Genomic DNA, 22,112 nt, shown 5'->3' on the forward strand with positions numbered 1-22,112 from the left:
CTCTTACATCGCCTAAAGGTTCGATTAATTTCAGGGTCAATGTGTCTCATGACTGAGTATGTTTCTTCAAGATTGTTAAGGATCGTGCTTTTGTAATTCAGGTGTGGCATCTGACTTTACATTTTCATACAATTTCTTCTACGTGGAACCATGGATGATATTTTCTTCTTAAGCCTATACCTAGGCCATAAAAAGAATTGAAATTCCACAAAGATATGTTGTGTTTACTTTTATGGTTTCCCCAATATTTGTTAGATCCCCTTCATTGGTTGCAATAGCTGTAATAAAATATTCTTATCATTATAAGATCTTTTAATTAACCTAATTTTTTCACTACACTTCTGTCGAAGTCGTAAACCATGATTAATTTTAACACCCTAATTGGCTAGGTTAGGAATAAATGAAGGCTAGAAGGTTAACTAATAATGTTAAAATCAAGATCACAGAAAACATATTATAAGAAATAGACAACAAAAATCAAGCTAGAAAAACCATCCACAAATCACAAAGGCACGAAAAATAATTTAGTTGCTCAAGTTTTGAGAGAAAAGCACATGAAATCTCATGGGAAACAAACCCAGTAGGAAACGTCTTTATAAAAAATAAAAAATAGACTTAAAGGCTTTTTCAATCTCCCATTACAAGGGCAACAAAAATAATTCTCTCAAACACCTCTTAAAGTAAAATGACAAAAACAGGAGAAGATAAAAAACACTCTCTCAAATCCTAGCATCCACTCTAATTTTCTCTGCGAAATGCTCCCTTTAATTCTTCCTTAATTTCATTTTTAAAGCCCGAGTTTGGAATCTTTCCGAAACCATTGGAATCCCGCTCATAAAAAACCTTCCAATTGAAGTAGATATGACAGTGTGATCACATCCGCTTTGTGGCATAATTAATCTAATCTCTCAGGTTGGACGCGTGGTCATGCTGCTTATAGATGTGGCTACTCCTAAACATCAAGCACACGAGCCATCAACCGAGAGGACATGGCCACACCCAAAAAAATTTTGTGGCTGCGATAAGAGTAAGGGATGCCGCACAATCTTCTAGTCACGACATGACCACGCACGTAAACCATTATGAATACGTTGCACACACGGTGTGGCCATGCCAGAACTTAGTGTGGTTACGCAAGGCTGACTTATTCCAAAGTTTTATGTTTTGCTTCAATTTGGGTGCTAATCCTCCTGAAACTTGCAAAACACAATTCCAGTCTTTCAAAAGTGTAAAATTGTGAAATTAAAGAAAGAAATTTCTAGAACTAAACCATAAGAAATGTGAAAGGTTGAGGAATGTCAATCACTAACCCCACCGACTTCAAAACCTCCGAAGTATACCATAGTATGAGAAACCATTTAGTAATGAAACTAATTTTGGATTTCTATAATTCTTTCAGGTTTCTGAAAATTTGATAAAAGATAATTCTTCTAATTTTTCCTAAATGATAATTCTTTAAGTTTACCCATAACAACAAAGTTGTAATTTTTATTTCTCTTGAAAAATCTTTATAACTTTTAATTTACATGTGATTTACTTGCACTCGAATATATTTGACCTCACTACATGTTATTTGTAACATTGGCAAGTTGTATTTCTTCATTCGATACACTGTATTCCCTTAAAGTGCTCATGTTTTTCTAATATTTGTAATTTTTGTTTAGGAATGAGAAGTTAGAGCTCACCATTATTCCTACATGTGTTGAATGTTTTCATTAACCAACTATGGATTATAAGCTAGTTTGCATATCAACCAACTCAAATAACTTGAAAAGAGAAAAGTTCCATACTTTCCTTTTATTATAAAATCATTCATAGTCACTTAAGGATATGTTGGATGAGTGAGATAAGAAGTTGAGGCCATATTTATATGAAGATGGAATAACATCTTTATGTTTCTATGATTAAAGAAAGAAAGATTGACCTTCATACCACAGAGACCATTAGAGGTTTGGGGAATTCAAATTCCCCTCACCATCCACTCTCTCTCTCTCTCTCAAATTGAAGCTTTTCTCGTGCTCCTGCTCTCAGTCAAACTCTCTGCATTACTCCCCTCACTCTCCCATACTCCGGCGAACTCCGATGGCCAACTATGGCAAAATGGTGTGTGGTGCTGAACTTTAGAGCAATCTAGACCTCCTTTGTCCCTTCTGTCTAAATGAGAAGTGCTTGCTCAGGAACCTGGTGGAGCTTTGGGCTTGCATGTAATCAGCTCTTACCCCTGCATTTGAGCTTCAAGCTTGCATGAAATTATGCCAAAATAAACACAACATGATAAAATACTATATACATATATATATATATATATACCCCTTAATTTTAACTTAGTTACGATTAAGATTTTAACGTTTAAATTTTTAAAAATAAAAAAATAATATAGTAATATTAAATTAATAACAATATCTGTACTCTGCTCAAACGCGGCAGAGCAAATAGCGGAGAAAACCGGGTTCAGCTGCAACCAAAGCGGAGTCTGAAGGGAGTAGCGATGCTCGCTTCTTTCCGATTCTCTGCCTCTCCTCAAGCCACTGCAACGGGAATACCAAAGACGTCACCGGTTCTTTGCTCCATCTCCTCTTCTTCTCCTCCCACCATCAAAAACTTCAACTTTACTCTTCCCACTAGAAGAGCAGCTCTTTTCCTTGCTTCTTCTCTCACCTCTTCTCTGCTCCAATTCCTCGCCCAGTCCCACTTCGCAAAAGCCCTAGAGAAAGACGAACCCCAAGAAGAAGAGGAAAGAGTTGTACGGATCTTTCAGGTAACCCACTCTCCTCCCCTCTCTCTCTCTCTCTCTCTCTCTCTCTCTCTCTCCCACCCCCACTCTTCCTCCTTAAGTTTGAAGGAGATGGGTGATGTGCATATATTTTACTTATATTGAGCGTTTGGCTATGATGTAATTAATGCAAAAAAAAATGCATTTTTTATTTTTAATTCCCTGCCGTGGGGGAACATTAGTAAGCTATTGGAACATGAATGTACTGCTTGGCTCTTCCAAGAAATAGAATTCAATTCCTCAACCACAAATGAAATCACTTCTTTTTTCATTAAGGCAAAACAAATTTCTTCTTTTTTTTTTTTGGAAGATTGGCATATATGTAACACTCAATTCTTTTGGACTAGGACACCATTCTGTATTTGTTGGCCAAAATTTTGTCTTATCAAAGCTTTAACTTCTTTCTACCTTCATTTAGATAGGTTTTATTCTCTCTTCCAGTGCTTTAAGGGGTCAATCAAGGCCTCTATGAACCTAAATAAATTCTAGAGAATCTTTAAACCGAGATCTCTCTTTCTCTTGCTCTCTTCTCGGGCATGATACAAATTTGTGACAGGGTCTTGATGTCACTTTATTGACAAGATGGGCAGTATACATGGATCAATGTCTAAGGATTAGACCATGGAGTGCCCTGAGGAAGGATTGCTATGGAGCAACAATTCCATTGGTTACTGCACTTATGACCAACTTTAGCATATGTAGGATTACATGAGCAAGATGGTCCATAAAATCTTCAAACAATTACTATAGATTGACCTCAAGCACAGTCTCTTTAATCATGTGGCTCAGCCTCCTCTCCTTTTTTACATTATCATTCTAATCCAGAGTTACTGCACTGGCTTCTTTTAATGATGATTTGTATCTTGTAAAGGATAGTATCACAGAGACTCCTCTTCATCACCAATCGAGAAAGCACAAGGTGCAATCCGTCAACACCTTTTTAGTAGAAATCATGGAAAGGTCTATTGCAGAATATCAAGTGAGAAATTATTAAGACCCCACTACCATAGATTAAAGATTTAAGATGAGAGCAAGGACTATGATGACTCTATCGTAAGATTATGGTCAAGGGTGAGGCAAGATAGGTTCAAGTTAGAACAATAATCAAATCCATGACTCTTAGTAGGCATTGATTCTGTTATATTTTATTGTATTTATTTTTTGCTTATACTATTTTCATTTGAACTCAAGGAGAATGTTATTTGCAAGGTAAGAATGCCAAATATAAAAAAATATAATATGAGCTAGAACTTTTATCCAAATGAGGTCCGCTATGAAACATTATGAGAGTGTGGTTTGCAATGTCACATTATTATTTCCAGTAGAACTTATCAAGTCATCAAAGTCCAAGTCAAAAGAAAAATAACCAACTACCTTTTGAGGCGTTTAGATTGTTGTTACATCTTCCAAAAATTTCATTTAATGAAATTAAATGGAGTTATAAAGTTAAATTAATGGCTAAAGTGCATTCATTGTAATTTGATTGTTCTTTTATTTCTCTTATCTTATTCTAATTTATAATGCTCATTAATTTCATAAATCTATAAAAAATAGCTTTGAAGTGAAATAAAATTTGCTTGTACATGACTTTTCTTTTTTCTTAGGAAATACTTAATGGTTTAACTTCTTATCTTTGCTTTGATGACCTTGGTAAGAGGTTTAAAAATTGTTATTTTTTTTATTTGTACATTTTCTTTCTGTATTTCTTGTTCGAACCTCTTCTTTGAGTTGTATGGAGCTTTTCTCTAAGTTATTATGCTCCTACATTAAGTTATTATTAAAACACGTAAGACACTTAAATTCAAACTCATCTAACCAACCATCCTTTCACTGTCCACACCAAAATATCCTTACAACCACCCAAAACAATTTTAGATTTTCACTCATCCAATCTCATATAAATCTCTTTTAAGCTTTGAACAAAATTAACCACTTAAAATCATCCGAGACCCCTGTTAGAAATTCATGGTTGAATTTTATGACACAAATTCAAAAAATACATAATAGCCAAGAAAGATCTTTTAAATGATTTTTACATATCTATCATAAAGTAACACATACCTGTATTCATGATGAAGAAATTTGATTTTGAAGAGATGAAGTTTCTCTCTCTATTCTCTTGAAACTTTCTGTACTTTCTTATGGAGGGAAATGTATGAGGTGTGTTGGGAAGAGAGATAACTCATTCTTTAAATCATGCTCTATTTAACCACCATCTATCAAGAGGGTTACAAACCAATAGGATTTATGATGATTTAATAAATTAATTGATTTATTATTATTAAAATCAATAACATAAGTTAGTAACCCTTATTCATTTTAGAGATTACATGAGCTGTAAAATTAATATCATAAGTTATCATAAGTTATGAGTTAAGATAATAACTTAAGTTGTCAAAATAAATATCATAAGTTGTCATATGTCATGACATAAATTATGAGTTAAGAAAATACATAACTTAAGTTATTAAAATAAATATCATAAGTTGTCATAATAACTTAAGTTATCAAAATAAATATCATAAGTTGTCATAATTTATGACATAAGTTATAGGTTAAGAAAATAAATAACTTAAGTTATCAAAATAAATGTCATAAGTTATTAAAATAAATGTGAGTCATAAGTAAAATATAACATTATTCTACTTAGCTCACTTAATTTTAATAGTGCATAACATACTGCACAAAATGTAAGATAAATTATTTTTTATATTGACTAAATCATAAATTATTTAACAAGTATAAACTTAATATGAATTATGGTGGTTGTGCATCAATTTATCGACACATTCTTTTCCATGTATCACAATATCGATTACATACTTAGCATAATGAGAATTAACATCATAGTCCCATAATGTCTATTAAAAGATAAATTTTGTTGAATATCGTGCAACATAAAGTATACACTAACGATAAAAACAAGATTTATAAATATCAAAAACAAGAAAAATTGGACCCAAAGTGTCAAACTATAAAGAGCATAAAACTAATAAAGGGTTTTGGTAATGTCCATTCTCACGACATGTAAATTAAATGTCTTCGGTGACAACTCTTTTGTCAAAGGATCTGCAATCATGAGATTGATGCTAATATGCTCAATTGACACCCTATATTTCTGAACTTCTTCCTTAACGACAAGGTATTTTAATTTCATGTATTTAGCTTTGGAATACTTGTCATTTTTGGAAAAGAAGACTACTGCGGAGTTATCACAATAAATTTTCAGCGGCTTGACAATACTGTTGACAATTTCGAGTCCTGAAATAAAATTTCGCAGCCATAAACTCTAAATTGTAGCTTCAAAGCAAGCCACAAATTCGGCTTCCATAGTGTAAACAATTGTGATAGTCTGCTTCGCACTTTTCAATGAGATTGCTCCTTCAACCAAAAGGAGATTTTCTGGTATCAACACATCCAACAAAATCTGAATCTGAATATTCTATCACTTCAAGATCTTTCGATCTTCTATAAGTGAGCATGTGATTCTTTATTTCTTGTAGATACCTCAGAACTTTCCTTACAACTTTCCAATGATCTATTCCTGGATCACTTTGATATCTGTCCAGCATCCCGATAACAAAGTTAATGTCTGGTTTGATACAAGTCTGAGCATACATTAAGCTTCCAACAATAGATGCATAAATAATTTCTTCTATTTGTTTACGTTCTAAATCATTCTTTGGTCATTGCATAAGACTGAATTTATCTCTTTTTTGAATTGGAGCAACACTTGCTGAGCACCATTCCATATTGAATCTCTTAAGAACTCTTTCAATATATGTTTTCTGAGACAACCCTAACAAACCTTGTGATCTATCACTAAATATTTCAATTTCAAATATATAAGATATCTCACTCATATCTTTCATTTCAAAGTTCTTAAAGAGAATATTCTTGGTTTCATATAATAAGCTAAGATCATTAGTAGCCAGCAAGATGTCATCAACATACAGAATGAGAAATATGATTTTGCTCCCACTGACTTTTAGATATATACACCGATCAACAGTATTTTCTTTAAATCCAAAGGACGTGATTGTATCATTGAACTTAAGATACCATTATCGGGAAGTTTGCTTAAGTCCGTATATTGATTTCTTAAGTTTACACATTATGTGTTCATTTTCTTCAACCAAAAATCTTTCAGGTTGACTCATGTAGACCTCTTCATCCAAATTCTCATTCAGAAAGACAACTTTCACATCCATTGGGTGTAACTCCAAATCATAATGAGCTATTAGTGTCATGATAACTCTAAATTAATCTTTCTTAGAAACCAGATAAAATGTTTCTTTATAGTTGATGTCATCTTTTTGAGTGAAACTTTTGACAACAAGTCTGGATTTATATCGTTCAATATTGGCATTCGAGTTGCGCTTAGTCTTAAAGACTCATTTCTACCCGACTCTTTTACAACCTTCAGACAATTCAACAATATCCCAGATTTTGTTGTGATCCATCGATTTCAACTCATTTCATTGCATCTAACCATTTAGAAGAATTTGCACTTTTTATGGCTTGTGAAAATGAAACTGGATCTTCATTTACTCCTAAGTCAAATTCAGATTCGTGTAGATAAACTACATAATCATTGGAAATAACAGATCGTTTTTGTCGTTGAGACTTTTTAGGTATTACTTCTTGTGGCTTGGAAATAACAGATCGTTTTTGTCGTTGAGACTTTCTAGGATTACTTCTTGTGGCTCATCTAATGCAGGTTCATTAGTGACAGTTTCATTGTGGGGTATTTGGCCATATATTTGTTGTTCTTGTAAGTTGTCAAACTATTCAACAACTGTAAGAATAACAACTTTAGAAGAAATTTTAGGTAAAGGAACTTGAACCCTAATTTCTTGGATCTCCACTTTATGTGGTTCCAAACTCCCACTAACTTCACCATTTTCAATGAACTTCGCATTTCCAGCTTAAATAATTCTTGTACTGTGATTAGGACAATAAAATCTATACCCTTTAGATTTTTAAACCCACCGATTGTTCTTGAGTCCAGTTTCTTTTCATGTGGATTATATAACCTTATTTCCGTCAGGCAACCCAAATACACATGTGCCTTAAACTAGATTTTCTTCCTGTCCATAGTTCAAAAGGAGTCTTTGGAACTGCCTTACTAGGAATCATGTTTAACAAATATGCAGCGGTCTTTAAAGCATGCATTCTCAATGATGAGGGTAAAGAAGAATTACTCATCATGCTCTAACCATTTCCATTAGAGTATGATTTCGTCTTTCTGCAATATCATTTTGTTGTGGTGTTCCTGGCATAGTGTATTGAGCACATATGCCATTAGTTTGAAGAAATTTAGCAAATGGACCTGGACATTGTCCAGATTCATTGTAAATTTCATAATATTCACCACCTCTATCAGACCTGATATTTTTCATTTTTCTGTCTAATTGTCTCTCAACCTTAGTTATATACACTTTTAAGACATCTATAGCTTGAAGCTTGATAGCTTGAGATTTTTTATGCAATAAGTAGACATACCCATAACGTGAAAAATCATCAATAAAGGTGATAAAATATTTCTCTCCACCAAAAGATGAAACATGAAAATGTCCATAAATATCAGTGTGTATAATTTCAATGAGCTGTGTGCTTCTTGTGGATGCTTTCTTAAGTGTGTGATTTGTGCGTTTTCCTTTAATACAATTTACACAAATGCCAAGATCAGTTAAATCCAATTCATTAAGGATTTCATTCTTTACTAATCTTTCAATTTTTTCTTTGAATATATGACCCAAACGTTTATGTCACAAATAAGTCGAACTTTCATTCATAAAATCACATTTAGTATCAATATTATGATGCAAAGTCATCAAAGTCTCACACAAATGCCAAGATCAGTAAAATCCAATTTATTAAGGATTTCATTCTTTACTAATCTTTCAATTCTTTCTTTGGATATATGACCCAAACGTTTATGTCACAAATGTCACAAATAAATTATGTCACAAATAAATTGAACTTTCATTCATAAAACCACATTTAGTACCAATATTATGATGCAAAGTCATCAAACTCACAGAGAAAATATTATCAAGTTTAAGCTTATATAGGTCATCATAAAGAATACCAGAACCTATGAGATGATTGTGTTTAAATAAACTGAAACAATCATTTTCAAATTTAAAGTAATTTAAAGTAGTATCCAATAGAATCAAGTTTAGACAACGAAATCAAATTACGAGAAACAGAAGAGACATAAAGTGTTTGAAAAATGTCTAAATGATATTCAATATCTACAATCAACCGATATGCTCCAATGACTTTAACTAACGCTTTGACTCGGTTTCTCATGAAGATAAACTTTTCATTTGGGTTGTAAGAAATCTCTGCATCGTGTTAGAAACATGAGTAGTACAACCAGAATCAATCGACAAGGTATTATAAGAAAATTCTGTCAAATTTGATTCGAAACATACAAAAACACAAGGTTTACCTTTCTTTTCGAACCAGTCTTTGCGCTTTTAACACTCATTTTGATAGTGTCCTGACTTTCTGCAAAAGTGACACTTAATTCCTTTATGTTGCTCTTTGTGAATTGGGGCAGATAACACATTAATCTTTAGTGGTCCTTGCTTGTCATTTTCATTTTTCTTTCCAGGTTTCTTTACAACTATTTTTTGATGACCCATGAGATTAATGGAGTGATTTGTTCATTTCTTAAGTCTTGTTTCCTCTTGAATGAGCATACATTGAGAATGAGCATACATTGTAGTTCATTCACATTTCACTTATCTTTCATAGTGTTGTAGTTCATGTGAAATGGATCATACTCAGGATGCAAAGAGTTAATGATAAATTGCACAAAGAAATTTTCATTCACTTCTATTCCCAGGGTCTTAAGTCTTGCTGCTATTTTCGTCATTTCAACGACATGCTCATGCATAGTACGAGAACCATCAAATTTCATGTTGGTTAATGTACTCAATAGTGTCACAGCAAGAGACTTATCAGCAGAGTCAGACTAAAAACAATTCTCAGGAAATTTCATAAACTTCTTAGCACTTTCAGCGTTAGAAAATATACAATTTATGTTGTTTGCTACAGTCATTCACATAAACATTAAGTTTAATATGTTTGATTTTTTCCAAGATTTATAGAAAGATATTTCAAGATCCCGAACTTTATAGAAAGATGTTTGTTTAGCACTGCTAGAATCAGTAAGAGCAGTAGGAGGTTTCTCAGTCGTGAGTGCTAAATCAAGATCCAGAACACCAAAGTGAAACTAGACTTGCTCACGATATTCAGAGAAATTAATCTCATTGAAAGTTTGAACATATATAGCTTGCGAATGAAGATAAACATGAGTAGTTACTGTAAATAAATAAAACATGCTCGTACATTAATGCATCGAACATTAAACTTACATAGATATTCATATAAAATAAGATTAAAATAATAATCATAATAATAATAGTGTATTGAAATCTCCTTTCAGTGATATAACAATACACAATAATAAACATAATTGATATTTGACTTAAATTTAATATAATTGGTAATTGTTTATACTCAAGTTAGACATGCCTATTATCTTTCGATATATAAACATATCTTAACTAAGTATATAAATTGACTACAATTATATTCAAAAATTATAAAACAAATGATTAACTTTTGGGCGATCTAGAAATATTTTATAATCAATGAATTTTAATATTTTTGTAATGAAATATTAAATTATTTCATAACAAACATCACTTACTCGTGAGTAATTGAATTTATTTAATTTGACGTCTATTAAACTTATTATTTTAGTCACTTTGGCGACTAACAAATTAAACATAACATAGACATGAAATAAATAATAATTTCAATCTCATCAATTTACTTTAATATTAGTGATCTAATTCAAGATCTAATTCACAGCAAAAATTTAATATAATTAACATAAATAAAATTATATGAAAAATCATAAATTTAGTAATCAAGTCTCTAATACCACATGTTAGAAATTCATGTTTGAACTTTATGACACAAATTCAAAAAATATATAATAGTCAAGATCTTTTAAATTCATGATTTTTACATATCTATAATAAAGTAACACATATATGTATTCATAATGAAGAAATTTGATCTTGAAGAAATTTGATCTTGAAGAGATGAAGTTTCTCTCTCTAATCCCTTGAAACTTTATGTACTTTCTGATTAAGGGAAATGTACGGGGTGTGTTCGGAAGAGAGAAGATTCATTCTCTAAATTATGCTCTATTTAACCATCATCCTTCAATGGGTTACAAACCAATATGATTTATGATAATTTAATAAATTAATTGATTTTTTATTATTAAAATTAATGACATAAGTTAGTAACCCTTATTCATTTTAGGGATTACATGAGTTATAAAATTAATATCATAGGTTATCATAAGTTATGAGTTAAGATAATTAATAATTTGAGTTATCAAAATAAATATCATAAGTTGTTATAAGTTATGACATAAGATTCGAGTTAAAAAAATAAATAACTTAAGTTATCAAAATAAATATCATAAGTTATCATAAGTTATCATAAGTTGTCATAAGTTTATGACATAAGTTATGGGTTAAAAAAATAAATAACTTAAGTTATCAAAATAAATATCATAAGTTATTATAATTTATGACATAAGTTATGGGTTAAAAAAATAAATAACTTAAGTTATCAAAATAAATGTCATAAGCTATTAAAATAAATGTGAGTCATAAGTAAAATATAACAACCCCAATGTTTTTATCAGATCTTAGCTAAATTTAAATTTCCACCTTTCAAAAGTATCTTTAGCTCCAAATTACTTCCATTGAATTCCATTTTATCCCCTCGCTCAAAATAGAAAAAAACCAATCAAATCCCACATAAAATCTCATCATATCCATTGCATAAAAGGGCTAAAAGAGATTCATCTTACATGAAAAATTGAATAACTTCAAATTTTACAGTGTTTGGAATTGTGTACATGATTAAAATTTTAAAAATCAAATAATAAATTTAATAAGTCAAAATTATAATTTTTAATCTTCTTTTTCAGAAGAATTTTATTTTACTAATTTTCCTCTACTTTATATGCCTTAGCTTTGTTTGATGGTAGGTGGATGATCACTACTTGATTGGAGTTAAAATTGGTGCGGCTTCACTCTCCTTTCTTGCTTTTGTTTTGAATTTTCTCCCCGCACATTGCTTTTTTTCTCAAGGCTTGATTTAATGCTTTTCTTTACTTTCATGAATGAAAATCATCTTTTGATGATTGAAAAAAATGTCGATATTAAAATTTCTAGTGTCATATGCTTGGTGGTCAACCTCCATAGGTTGTGTATTTGGTGGTCGATCACTTTGAGATGTTGTTGATGGAAGATTTAGGTAACACCCTTATCTTTTATTGATTTTTATATCAACCTCTTTTACTCCTCTCTCCCAAGATATGTTGTCTCTTTCGATAAGTTTTTCTTATCTCAAACAACAAGAGCTTAAAGCCCTTGCAAGTGGTCGACCAAAACTGCGACATTCTTAATTTAGTTTAGCTATTCTTCTTCACCGCCCTCTAAACTCTTTAGATCACCAATATTGTTAAACTAGATCTTCACACATCCTTTAGGCTCTCAAAATCTCTCTAGCTCTCAAAGTCACCATCAGGCCCAAGCTCCAAACCAATATTCCAAGTCTAGATCAAAACCAGCTCGAAATGAACACTTTGACCTAAGTTTAGCCCTCCACTAAAAATTCCAAAATTTGTTGGAGCAAAAGTATTAGATGACATACCTTAACATTCCCTTACAACTTTCAAGAGGATCCATACTCTAAATCCCCCTCATTTTCACAACTCTAAAGGTAAAATTCTAAGGGATAGTCATAGGGTTGGTCTAACCTAAAGCCCTTGGCTGACTCCCATCCTTTGGCCTATTGTGTTTTGGCTAAGACTAGTTTCCTCCGCCTACAAGCTTAGCCTCTTTTGAAGTAAGAGCTTACATTTCTTGACTCTACCTATATCGAGTGAAATTCTTTATAAGGGAGTGTTCCACATGCAAAGCACTACTCAAGGGTTGTTGATTTGTGTGTGGATTAATCTCTTACAAAAGATTTCTTGCACAATACAGGGCAAGAGGATAGGTTCTTACATATAAAAAAAGGATTTCTTGTTGGTGAAGGCAACTAATTAGAGATAATACATAATATCATAGGTTTGCCACCAAACATATAATACTTTTTTTTTTACAAACAAAAGAAATTAGTTAAGCCTAAGATAAATGATTATTCTTTAGTGATGCTTGATCTACTAATTGCATATATGTCAAAGGTTGAAGTTCTAAAAGATCCTTATGTTGAAATTACTAGAGTCAAGGTTTTGACTCTAATATCAATGTTAACCTAGCCTCAGAGGTGGGGATTCAAGGCTTTTGATTGTTGTTCTGGTGGGTGGCTAAGGATGTGTGGAAGACCCATAAGTGAATGGGGAAATTTTATGCTCAGAATTTTACCTCTAGGGTTTTGGCTTGGAGAGTTCTTAAGGCATAGATTCCGTTGGAGGAGGTTATAAGGGAGGGTTACGAGATATGGTTTGAAGTTTTTGGTCAGGAAAAGCACCCAAATAATTTTGGTGCTTTTTCTTTCAACCTCTTAACATTGTCAAAAAAGTCTTCCTGAGGCACATCCATCCAAGACCCACAACAACATCGAATGAAATGTCATGAGGAATTTTGAGTCAGGCAATATAAAGAAGGTATATTGAGTTAAAAAGAATTACATAAAGCTAAATAGAAAATTCAATTACAAATTTAAAATACAAATTTTGTTTCTCATGATTGATGTTTATTGTTACATTAATCATCTTCTTGGTGGTATAGTTTTGGTAGTCCAAGTATCAGGAGATGGGGTGGAAGAAGCTTACACTTGAAAATCTTTGTAGCAAAGTCTTACTCAGCTACCCCTTGCTCGAGTTAACCATGAAAATTTTTTCATCTAAACCTTATTTTATTTTCTAACCCGATGATCTTAATGTAATTTGAAGAAATGGAAATTTCCTTAACAAAATTAATTGATGCTTTATTTTGCCTTTTATTCTCAGAGACAGAAAGATAAGATACTCATGAAAGTATTTTGAGTCACTTGACTCATGATGATTCCGTAATAGTTGAAGATTTTGACAATTTTAGAGAATGATGGAGGTTAAAAATTAAGGTGGAATTGATTTTTTGGAAAGAGAGTTAAGAAACTCTCCATCTGTATAGCTTTAGCACCAATATTAATTACACAAGAAAACACAGGAAGAACAGAAGAATCAGAGGACTTGTGATCATAATGAAGAGAAATTGTAAAATAAAGGGTTATTTATGGACTGAATTGTGGCTATCTTAATTGCCTCAAGTCACTCGACGTATAAATTTCAGCATAATATATATCAAATCAAGTTATCTTCATGATATTATTGCAATCATTATATGATAACTCCAGAAATGCAATAAACGAACTGCCTTTGACTTGCTTAACGTTAGTGAGAACTAACTTCCAATGAAGGTTGAACTTGGACCAACTTCTTGGCTGTTTACAAACTCTATTATAAACCTTAATTTAAATAAGTGAAGTTTAACCTGTGGCAAAATCCAAATCATGGCGATTATCAACTTCATAATAATGCCTGACTTCATACATACAAATTTCAAGGCACAAGCAAAGCCAATATAAGGAATAAATCTAAACTTAAATCAAAATTACAAGCATGCTTGACAATAATCTCTTATTTCATCATGCAAGAAGTTCTATCACACACTAATTCTTAAGGAAAAATAAAAGAGAATGAAAAACATAATTTTTCTCACAATGCGGGGTAAATCAAAACATCAATTTCTAGGACGACTCAAACAAACAGTGCATTATTGAAATCACCATACAACTATAAACCAACACAACCTAATTAGCTACTGGGATTTGGTCTGGTACGATCTTGTAACATTTCTTGCCGCTTGAGAGTAATTAGCATAATATAACTCAACACCAACAAAAAATTAATTCACCATTGAAGTTGCAAAAAAAATTTCATTACAATAAGCCTTTAATTCATCTTATCGAATTTGCCTTAATTTTCCTTTAAACTTGTCAGGAAGAATGACAGGGCAATTACTTCAACACTCCAATCTTAATTTGCCCATCTTTAGTTGTGAATCAAACATGGTTTGAAGAGTTGTTCTCTTCTTCATTAAGACAATCTCTATAAGCAATTCTTCAAATTTTTCCTCTAGGATCCTCATCTTTGGCTTTTATAGAAGATCTTGTCATAGGATCTGTTGCTCAGAACCCACTCTTTCAGCAAAATCCTTAGGGCTCTCTTTATCACCAAACTTTGCAACTTATGGAGCATAATTCCTTTCACTACCATCGCCAGTAACCTTCTCATCAAGGATTCCCTCCTTGAAAACCTCAGTTGTATTGATTGGAAAGATCCTTCCTAGACTATCTTTTTTATTGTGATATCTACACTACTGATTACCTCTTTGGATGTCCTTTTCTGTGTAGAAGTTGTTTTAGACCCAATGGGGAGATCTTCTTGATTGATCTTTCAAAATTGATAACCTACTTGTAAGCCACTAGCTTAATTTAAGGAGGTTTGATTTCTACTTCCTGAAATTTGTTTAACTTAGCTACTAAGGAAGACCTTGAAGATTTAAAATTGCTTCTTATCCACCTCTCAGAAGAAAACTCTCACTTCTATTGCAAGTTTAAAATAAGTGAAATCTTCTATAATGATTGTTGAGGGGCTAAAGCTTCTAACAATAACTGCTTCTATGCTCACAATGATAGGAAATATACCAAACAACTCTCAACTTTACAGTGGCTTGGGATCAATTAGAAATTAAACCACACAATGGAATAACAGGATCACTCCAATCTGAAAAAATCAAACAAAAATTGAACATAAAACACAATCAAAGCAACCGAAAAAGTATACGAGAATTTTGCATGGAAAAATCTGAGAACGGGAAAAAACCACGGAGCCACACCACTAAGAAATTCACTATGAAAATTCAGAGAGTCTTTACAGTGAACTCACACCAGTTTCCTCTCTAAACATAAGGAAACTTATAGGACATGCTCCACAATATTTCTTCTTCGATCCGACGCAAAAAGCACACGCCAAAATCCCATAAATTCTTCTCTCCAACTTTTTTTCTTCTTCACCGGGAATTTGCTAAAGAACACCAAAGGAAAACCTACACCAACACACACATTACGCCGTTCAAATTTCTGCTTTTAAAACCAAAAAATCGTGGTAACTGCACCGGGTGCAAAAAACACCCGGACCCGATGCAAAAGTGCCCGTCTCTTGGGAAGCAACAAAGCCGCGCCCAGTTATTTAGGTGCTTGAGCACCCAAGCCCGGCGCAAAAGAGCCAGCTTCTTTGTTTGCGCCCAAACATGGGCGCAAAAGCGCACCCTTCACAGACAATGCCCATACCATGGATTCTTCAGCGCCCAAATGGGGGCAAAAGCGCCCCCTCTCAGTTGGCTTGCTGGTGCTTTGTGTCCACAAACACAACACACAACAGGAAAACTTGCCTCAACAATAACTTTTAAGATAATAGTTGTCGTTTCTCTGACTGACGAACCTCCTTTGAAACCGACTTATTTTTTACCACTTTTTGTTTCTTCCAAGTACACATTCTTCAATCACGGAAGCCCTACAAATTAAGATTCTCTCAGACTGTTTGCATTCCTTGGATTCCTTAGATTTTTGTCCATCTTACAAAGATCTCAACAGTTAAAGATGAACAAGTAAAAGACCTGTGTGATCAAAAGACAATCAACGTATACCTTTACAAAGAACTCAATATTTATTTTTAGAGGTTTGAGTTGATGATGCGTTTGCTACATATCATTGATAAACCTTTGGAAAAGTTAGCATTTGAACCAAATACATATTACTCATGAGAAATTGGGTTGTCAAAATTCATTCTCCTAATCTTCTTTGCTGTCTAGAATGGACATGTGAATTAGGGAACTGAATGTACACCCACATCCATTTAATTTAGATTGATCAAGTATTTGCATATCCTGAACCTAGTTCAATAAATTATAACTGTGAATTAACTTGGTACTCAACTAAAGGCCTCAATTTGCCTTAGGTTTGGATTTCATCAGCTCGCCTTATCGGGTTCTGACTATTGTATTTTTGAATTTGTTACTAAGGGTGCCTAGTCTATTCATCAGAAGAACCTGGTTCCTCGTCTCAAAATACTCTTCGAAATTTACATATGGGTTCTCATTAGCAGTATTAGATATATCAATTCGGTAGCACTCGAAATACTCTTCGAAATTTACATATGGGTTCTCATTATCAATTCGGTAGCACTCAACATGAATTAGTTGTGACATACCCAGATATGCTGAGTCTTTTTCAAGTAGTTTTCTTATAAATTTATCATGCATCCCTTTCTATGCTACAGACGTTGTACCACACCTACAAATAGAAGGTCAATGATTGGATGGGGGCTTGATATCACTCTGTACCTTTTTCGCAAAAAATTTTGTCCAATCAAAATTTTAGATTCTCTTGTTTTGTCCTATTTTGACTTATCTTGCATTTCCTTTCTTATAATTATTTCAAACCAAACACATCCTTAAGAGGATCCTTTAAGTAGATGGCTTTTTCTTTAGGAGTCCTCCCCTGCTGTGGTCTACATAAAGTATTTGGAGGTGCAAGAGAAAGCTGGGAAGAACAAGGGAAACAACATCAATGGTTCGGTTGAAGGAGAAGATGAGGATTTAGGAGATGCAAAGGTCGAGGGAACAGGCTCTGGGTTCGTTTGGGATGAAGTTGGGCATATTGTAAGAATTGGTTTCCCCACGTTCTTTTTTTTTTTTTGGAATATCCATGTACTGTCACTCGATTCCTATGTATTTACATATCTAACACTCGAACTTTAATTTACGATGATTCAATTTAAAAAGTTAAATAGCATTATTTTTTATGTAATATGAATGATTTGTGTGGTATAAATGTAAAAAAAAAATAAAGTTTAGGTGTTAGATCTGTAAATAGATAGAAATTGGGTGGTGTGTATTTAAATATCCCGTCTTTTATTTTGAGTAAAATTTCTAATTTTGTATCTTGTTATTGGGTGATTTAGGTTACAAATTATCATGTTGTAGCTAAATTGGCCACAGATACAACTGGTCGATATCGTTGCGGGGTTGGTAAGAATGATTATTATTTAAGGTTTGTTTGGGATTTCTTCTTTTTTTTATGTTTTTCTTTTGTTTTTAAAAACATGTTTTTTAGGATGTTTTTTTTAATGTTTTTATTTTTTTTATCTAAGTTTTTGAAAACACTCAAAAATAACTTTTAATTATTTGTAAAAATCATCATACTTTAATCAAACAGTCAAATATGTTCAGTTTTAAATCAAAATATACATTAAAAAAACAAAATAAACAGAAAATTAAAAAATAAAAGTGATCCCAAACAGGCCATTAGGGTTCAAATGGTTTATTTGTGTGGTTATGATGATAGGTTTTCTTTTCAAGTTTTTCTTGAAGGTTCAAATGGGAGAACCTTTGCAAAGGAAGGAAGGCTTGTGGGCTTTGATCCTTCTTATGATCTTGCTGTTCTAAAGGTTTTGAACTTTATATAATTCTAGGGCATTTACATGCATACCGACCAATTTCTATGTATCTACATCTAAACTGTGCTTTTTTACATTTATACCGCCCAAAATTTTCATTTTGAGTGCATTAGTAGGGTGCTATGCATGTAAAAATTGAAGCTTAGATGTTAGATGTGTAAATACATAGGATTGAGTGATGTGTATGTACATCTTACTTCACTTTTTGATCTTAGTTCATAAAAATTTCAATATTACAAATGCTTACTACTTTTTATAAGGGTGCAGATTGATATTGATAGGGACAAGCTAAGACCGGCACAGATTGGTACGTCGCAAGATCTGCGAGTGGGTCAGAGCTGTTTTGCCATTGGGAATCCTTTTGGATATGAGCACACTTTGACAACAGGGGTAATCATTTTCTTTAGATGTGTTCAATTTATGTCATGCACATTTGTTACTGGAAATTTTATCCTACTTATCTTTAGTCTACTCATTTTACTTGCCAATTTGATCACATAAGTAGTTTTTATCCAAGTTATGTTCAGCGTACTCATTTCCCTTCTGAATCCTCTTACATCAATTTGATCAGCTTGTCTTTATCAATGCATTGGGAATCCTTTTGGATATGAGCACACTTTGACAACAGGGGTAATCATTTTCTTTAGATGTGTTCAATTTATGTCATGCACATTTGTTACTGGAAATTTTATCCTACTTATCTTTAGTCTACTCATTTTACTTGCCAATTTGATCACATAAGTAGTTTTTATCCAAGTTATGTTCAGCGTACTCATTTCCCTTCTGAATCCTCTTACATCAATTTGATCAGCTTGTCTTTATCAATGCATTTTCTATCTATAAATCCCTTTCAATATAATCGTACTTATTAAATTCATTTTGGTGCCAAATCCTTTTCGAGTTTGAAATGAAAATGACCGCTCCCAAACCCAACCCGAATATTGAACAGGTCAGAAAGCCTAACTTGAACTCGACTAACTTTCAACTTGATGAACCCTAACCCGGCCATATAACTCATTTAAATTTGACATAGCGGCTATTAGGGTGAAATTTTGAGTCAATTTCTAGCGGGTGAATCAATTTTGAGTTGGCTGGTTTAGTTGAACCCAACTAAAAAAATTAAATGGATTATGATTCTAGACTTGAACCTGATCTAAAAAATAATTGGGTCAACTCAAACCCAAATTTTTTTAGTCGGATTTAGGTTGAGTTTTTGTGTTGAGTCTTTTTTTTCCACCTCTAAATTTCATTCATAGAATGTATTGGCTACAATGAATTTAAAGGTGAGCACAATAATTCGAAAGAGTATAGAAATACACTTGCATTGTTTATGCTTTAAGATATATAATTCATTTTCACAGGTAGTAAGTGGTCTACGAAGGGAGATACCTTCTCCAAATGGAGGAGCAATTCGTGGAGCCATACAAACAGATGCAGCTATTAATGCTGGTGATCTTCAAATTTATTTCATTTACTCCATAAATTTGCAAAATATAAAAATTACATGTATTTTATAACTGATAAATATTACCTGGTGAGCAAAAATTCATTCCACTTAAGAAGCATAATTATTTTTTTTGAGAAATTTTTGTACGTACCACACAATTCTTTATACATTTAACATCTCAACTTTTATATTTGCATTTATAAAACTTTTGTGTTATAAACTTGTACATGGAAAGATGTATTTTACTATTAAAAAGTAAGTAATATAAGTATATCCATCAGAACTACTAGAACAAACTTCAAAGATAATAAACGGCTGAGAATATGAAGTTTCCCTCTAGAGTAAACGATTGATCGACAATTCAACGCCAAACATGAGAATCTGCGTTTCTTAACTTTGAATAGGTTAAAACTTCGAAGATGGTCCCTTACTCAGTAGCAATAAGATCCGCCAAGGGTAAGACGCAAATCTTCCTGACAGCGAGTCTATTTGGATACTTTGCACAAGCAGCGACAAGATCCACTCAAGTCCTTGCGAGAGGGAAGATTCGACCAGGGCAACAGACCGACCAAACAGACGAGACACTGGCCTTGTGAGACTTGAGCCAAGCAGACAACGAGTCTATTTGGATACTTTGCACAAGCAGCGACAAGATCCACTCAAGTCCTTGCGAGAGGCAGGGCAACAGACCGACCAACCAGACGAGACACTGGCCTTGTGAGACTTGAGCCAAGCAGCAAGTAAGCCACAGCTCGCCCAACAAAATGGGTCGACCTATCAGTCGACCGCCTGACCGAAGCGACGAGTTCTGCAAAACCAACCGGCCAGACCTCTTGTCAAAACGACCGACCTTATTTACACCAACCGATTACCCCATCTTAACAGAGACAGATTCTAGTCGGCCGATCGACACGATCGGTCGCCAACCAGCCGACAACATTCAAGCTTATAAGACATTATAAATCGTTATTTTTGTCAACATTATGACAACCATTAATTCAAATTATACGCACTGATTCTATTTATGAGATGTTGTCATAATGGTTCTCATCTCTATTAATTGTACTAATTAGATCCCTTTAAATAGGCGGTCCCAAGAGGAATAAAGGCAGGCTCTCTCCTCTCTTTCCGAGGGGAAACTTTTTGTGCGTTCTTACTCTCTCACCTCTTTTAATTTCGACTCTCGGGGCATGCTCACAAAACGATAAATTAGGATTCAACTTTATAAAAGGTGGTACGATGAGTGTGGAGCAGTGCGATCGGAGGATACTCAGGGGTGTAGAAGACTTACAGTTGTCTGGCAATAGAGCTTTATTGGGTAGAGATGCACAAAGACGTGGAGGACATTGTGGCAAAATGTGATATGTGTCAGCGGCACAAGTACTTGACTACAACACCAGGAGGGTTACTACAACCATCAACATTATCGGGGAAGGCTTGGGAAGAAGTGACGATGAATTTTATCAAGAAGTTTCCACAGTTCGAAGGGTTCACCATGATCATGGTGGCCGTGGATCGCCTAAGTAACTATGCATATTTCATTCACTTACGACATCCCTAAATTGCACTCTCGGTTGCGGCGATGTTTATTTGGAAAGTGGTCCGTTTGTACGGGGTGCCGGAATCGATTGTATCAGATAGGCACAAGGTATTCCTCACACATTTCTGGAAGAAGATATTCCAGTTGCAAGGGACAATCCTTAAAAGAAGCATTGCATATCATCCCTTGACCGATGGACAGATGGAGGTGTTCAACACGAGTGTGGAAACATACTTGCATTGTTTTGTATTTGATACACCGAAGCTATGGCCTAAGTGGATTATATAGGCCGAATATTGATATAATACTTCATACCACTCCGCATTACAAACAACTCCTTTTAAGATATTGTCTAGCGGGATCCACTTCAGTTGATACATTACGGGCATAATACCACATCAGTATCCAACGTCGATCAGTAATTGGAGGAGAGGGATAGGATACCAGCAGAGCGTAAGGGGCTGAGAGCTCAACAAATCATGAAGAAGAAAGCGGATGAGCATAGAAGAATGTGTAGTTTGAATCAGGGGACATGGTCCTTTTGAAACTGAAGCCTTATCGACATAAGACATTGGCTAGGAAGAGCGAGAAACTTTCACCGTGATACTTTGGACTATATGAAGTGATAACACACATTGGAGTAGTTGCTTATCGTTTGAGGTTACCATCATTGTCTACATTACACCCAGTCTTTTATGTGTCACAGCTGAGACGTGTGATTGGAGATCACACCGTC

The 22,112-nt window shown here is 33.5% G+C and overlaps 1 protein-coding gene across 1 annotated transcript in view; it reads left to right on the top strand.

Annotated features, from left to right (window-relative positions):
* The first annotated feature begins 2,415 nt into the window (after positions 1–2,415).
* The window catches only part of LOC110020932 (protease Do-like 5, chloroplastic), a 36,072-nt gene continuing 16,375 nt past the window's right edge, over positions 2,416–22,112 (top strand). Inside the window, exons 1-6 of the mRNA XM_020719236.1 lie at positions 2,416–2,758; positions 17,422–17,592; positions 17,895–17,983; positions 18,278–18,380; positions 18,657–18,779; positions 19,751–19,838. Of these exons, the coding sequence (XP_020574895.1) occupies positions 2,489–2,758; positions 17,422–17,592; positions 17,895–17,983; positions 18,278–18,380; positions 18,657–18,779; positions 19,751–19,838 (844 nt within the window). The 5' untranslated portion in view covers positions 2,416–2,488. The remainder of the gene's footprint in view (positions 2,759–17,421; positions 17,593–17,894; positions 17,984–18,277; positions 18,381–18,656; positions 18,780–19,750; positions 19,839–22,112) is intronic.

Source organism: Phalaenopsis equestris, unplaced genomic scaffold (genome assembly GCF_001263595.1).
Source record: "Phalaenopsis equestris unplaced genomic scaffold, ASM126359v1 Scaffold000113, whole genome shotgun sequence".
In the NCBI taxonomy this organism is placed as follows: Eukaryota; Viridiplantae; Streptophyta; class Magnoliopsida; order Asparagales; family Orchidaceae; genus Phalaenopsis; species Phalaenopsis equestris.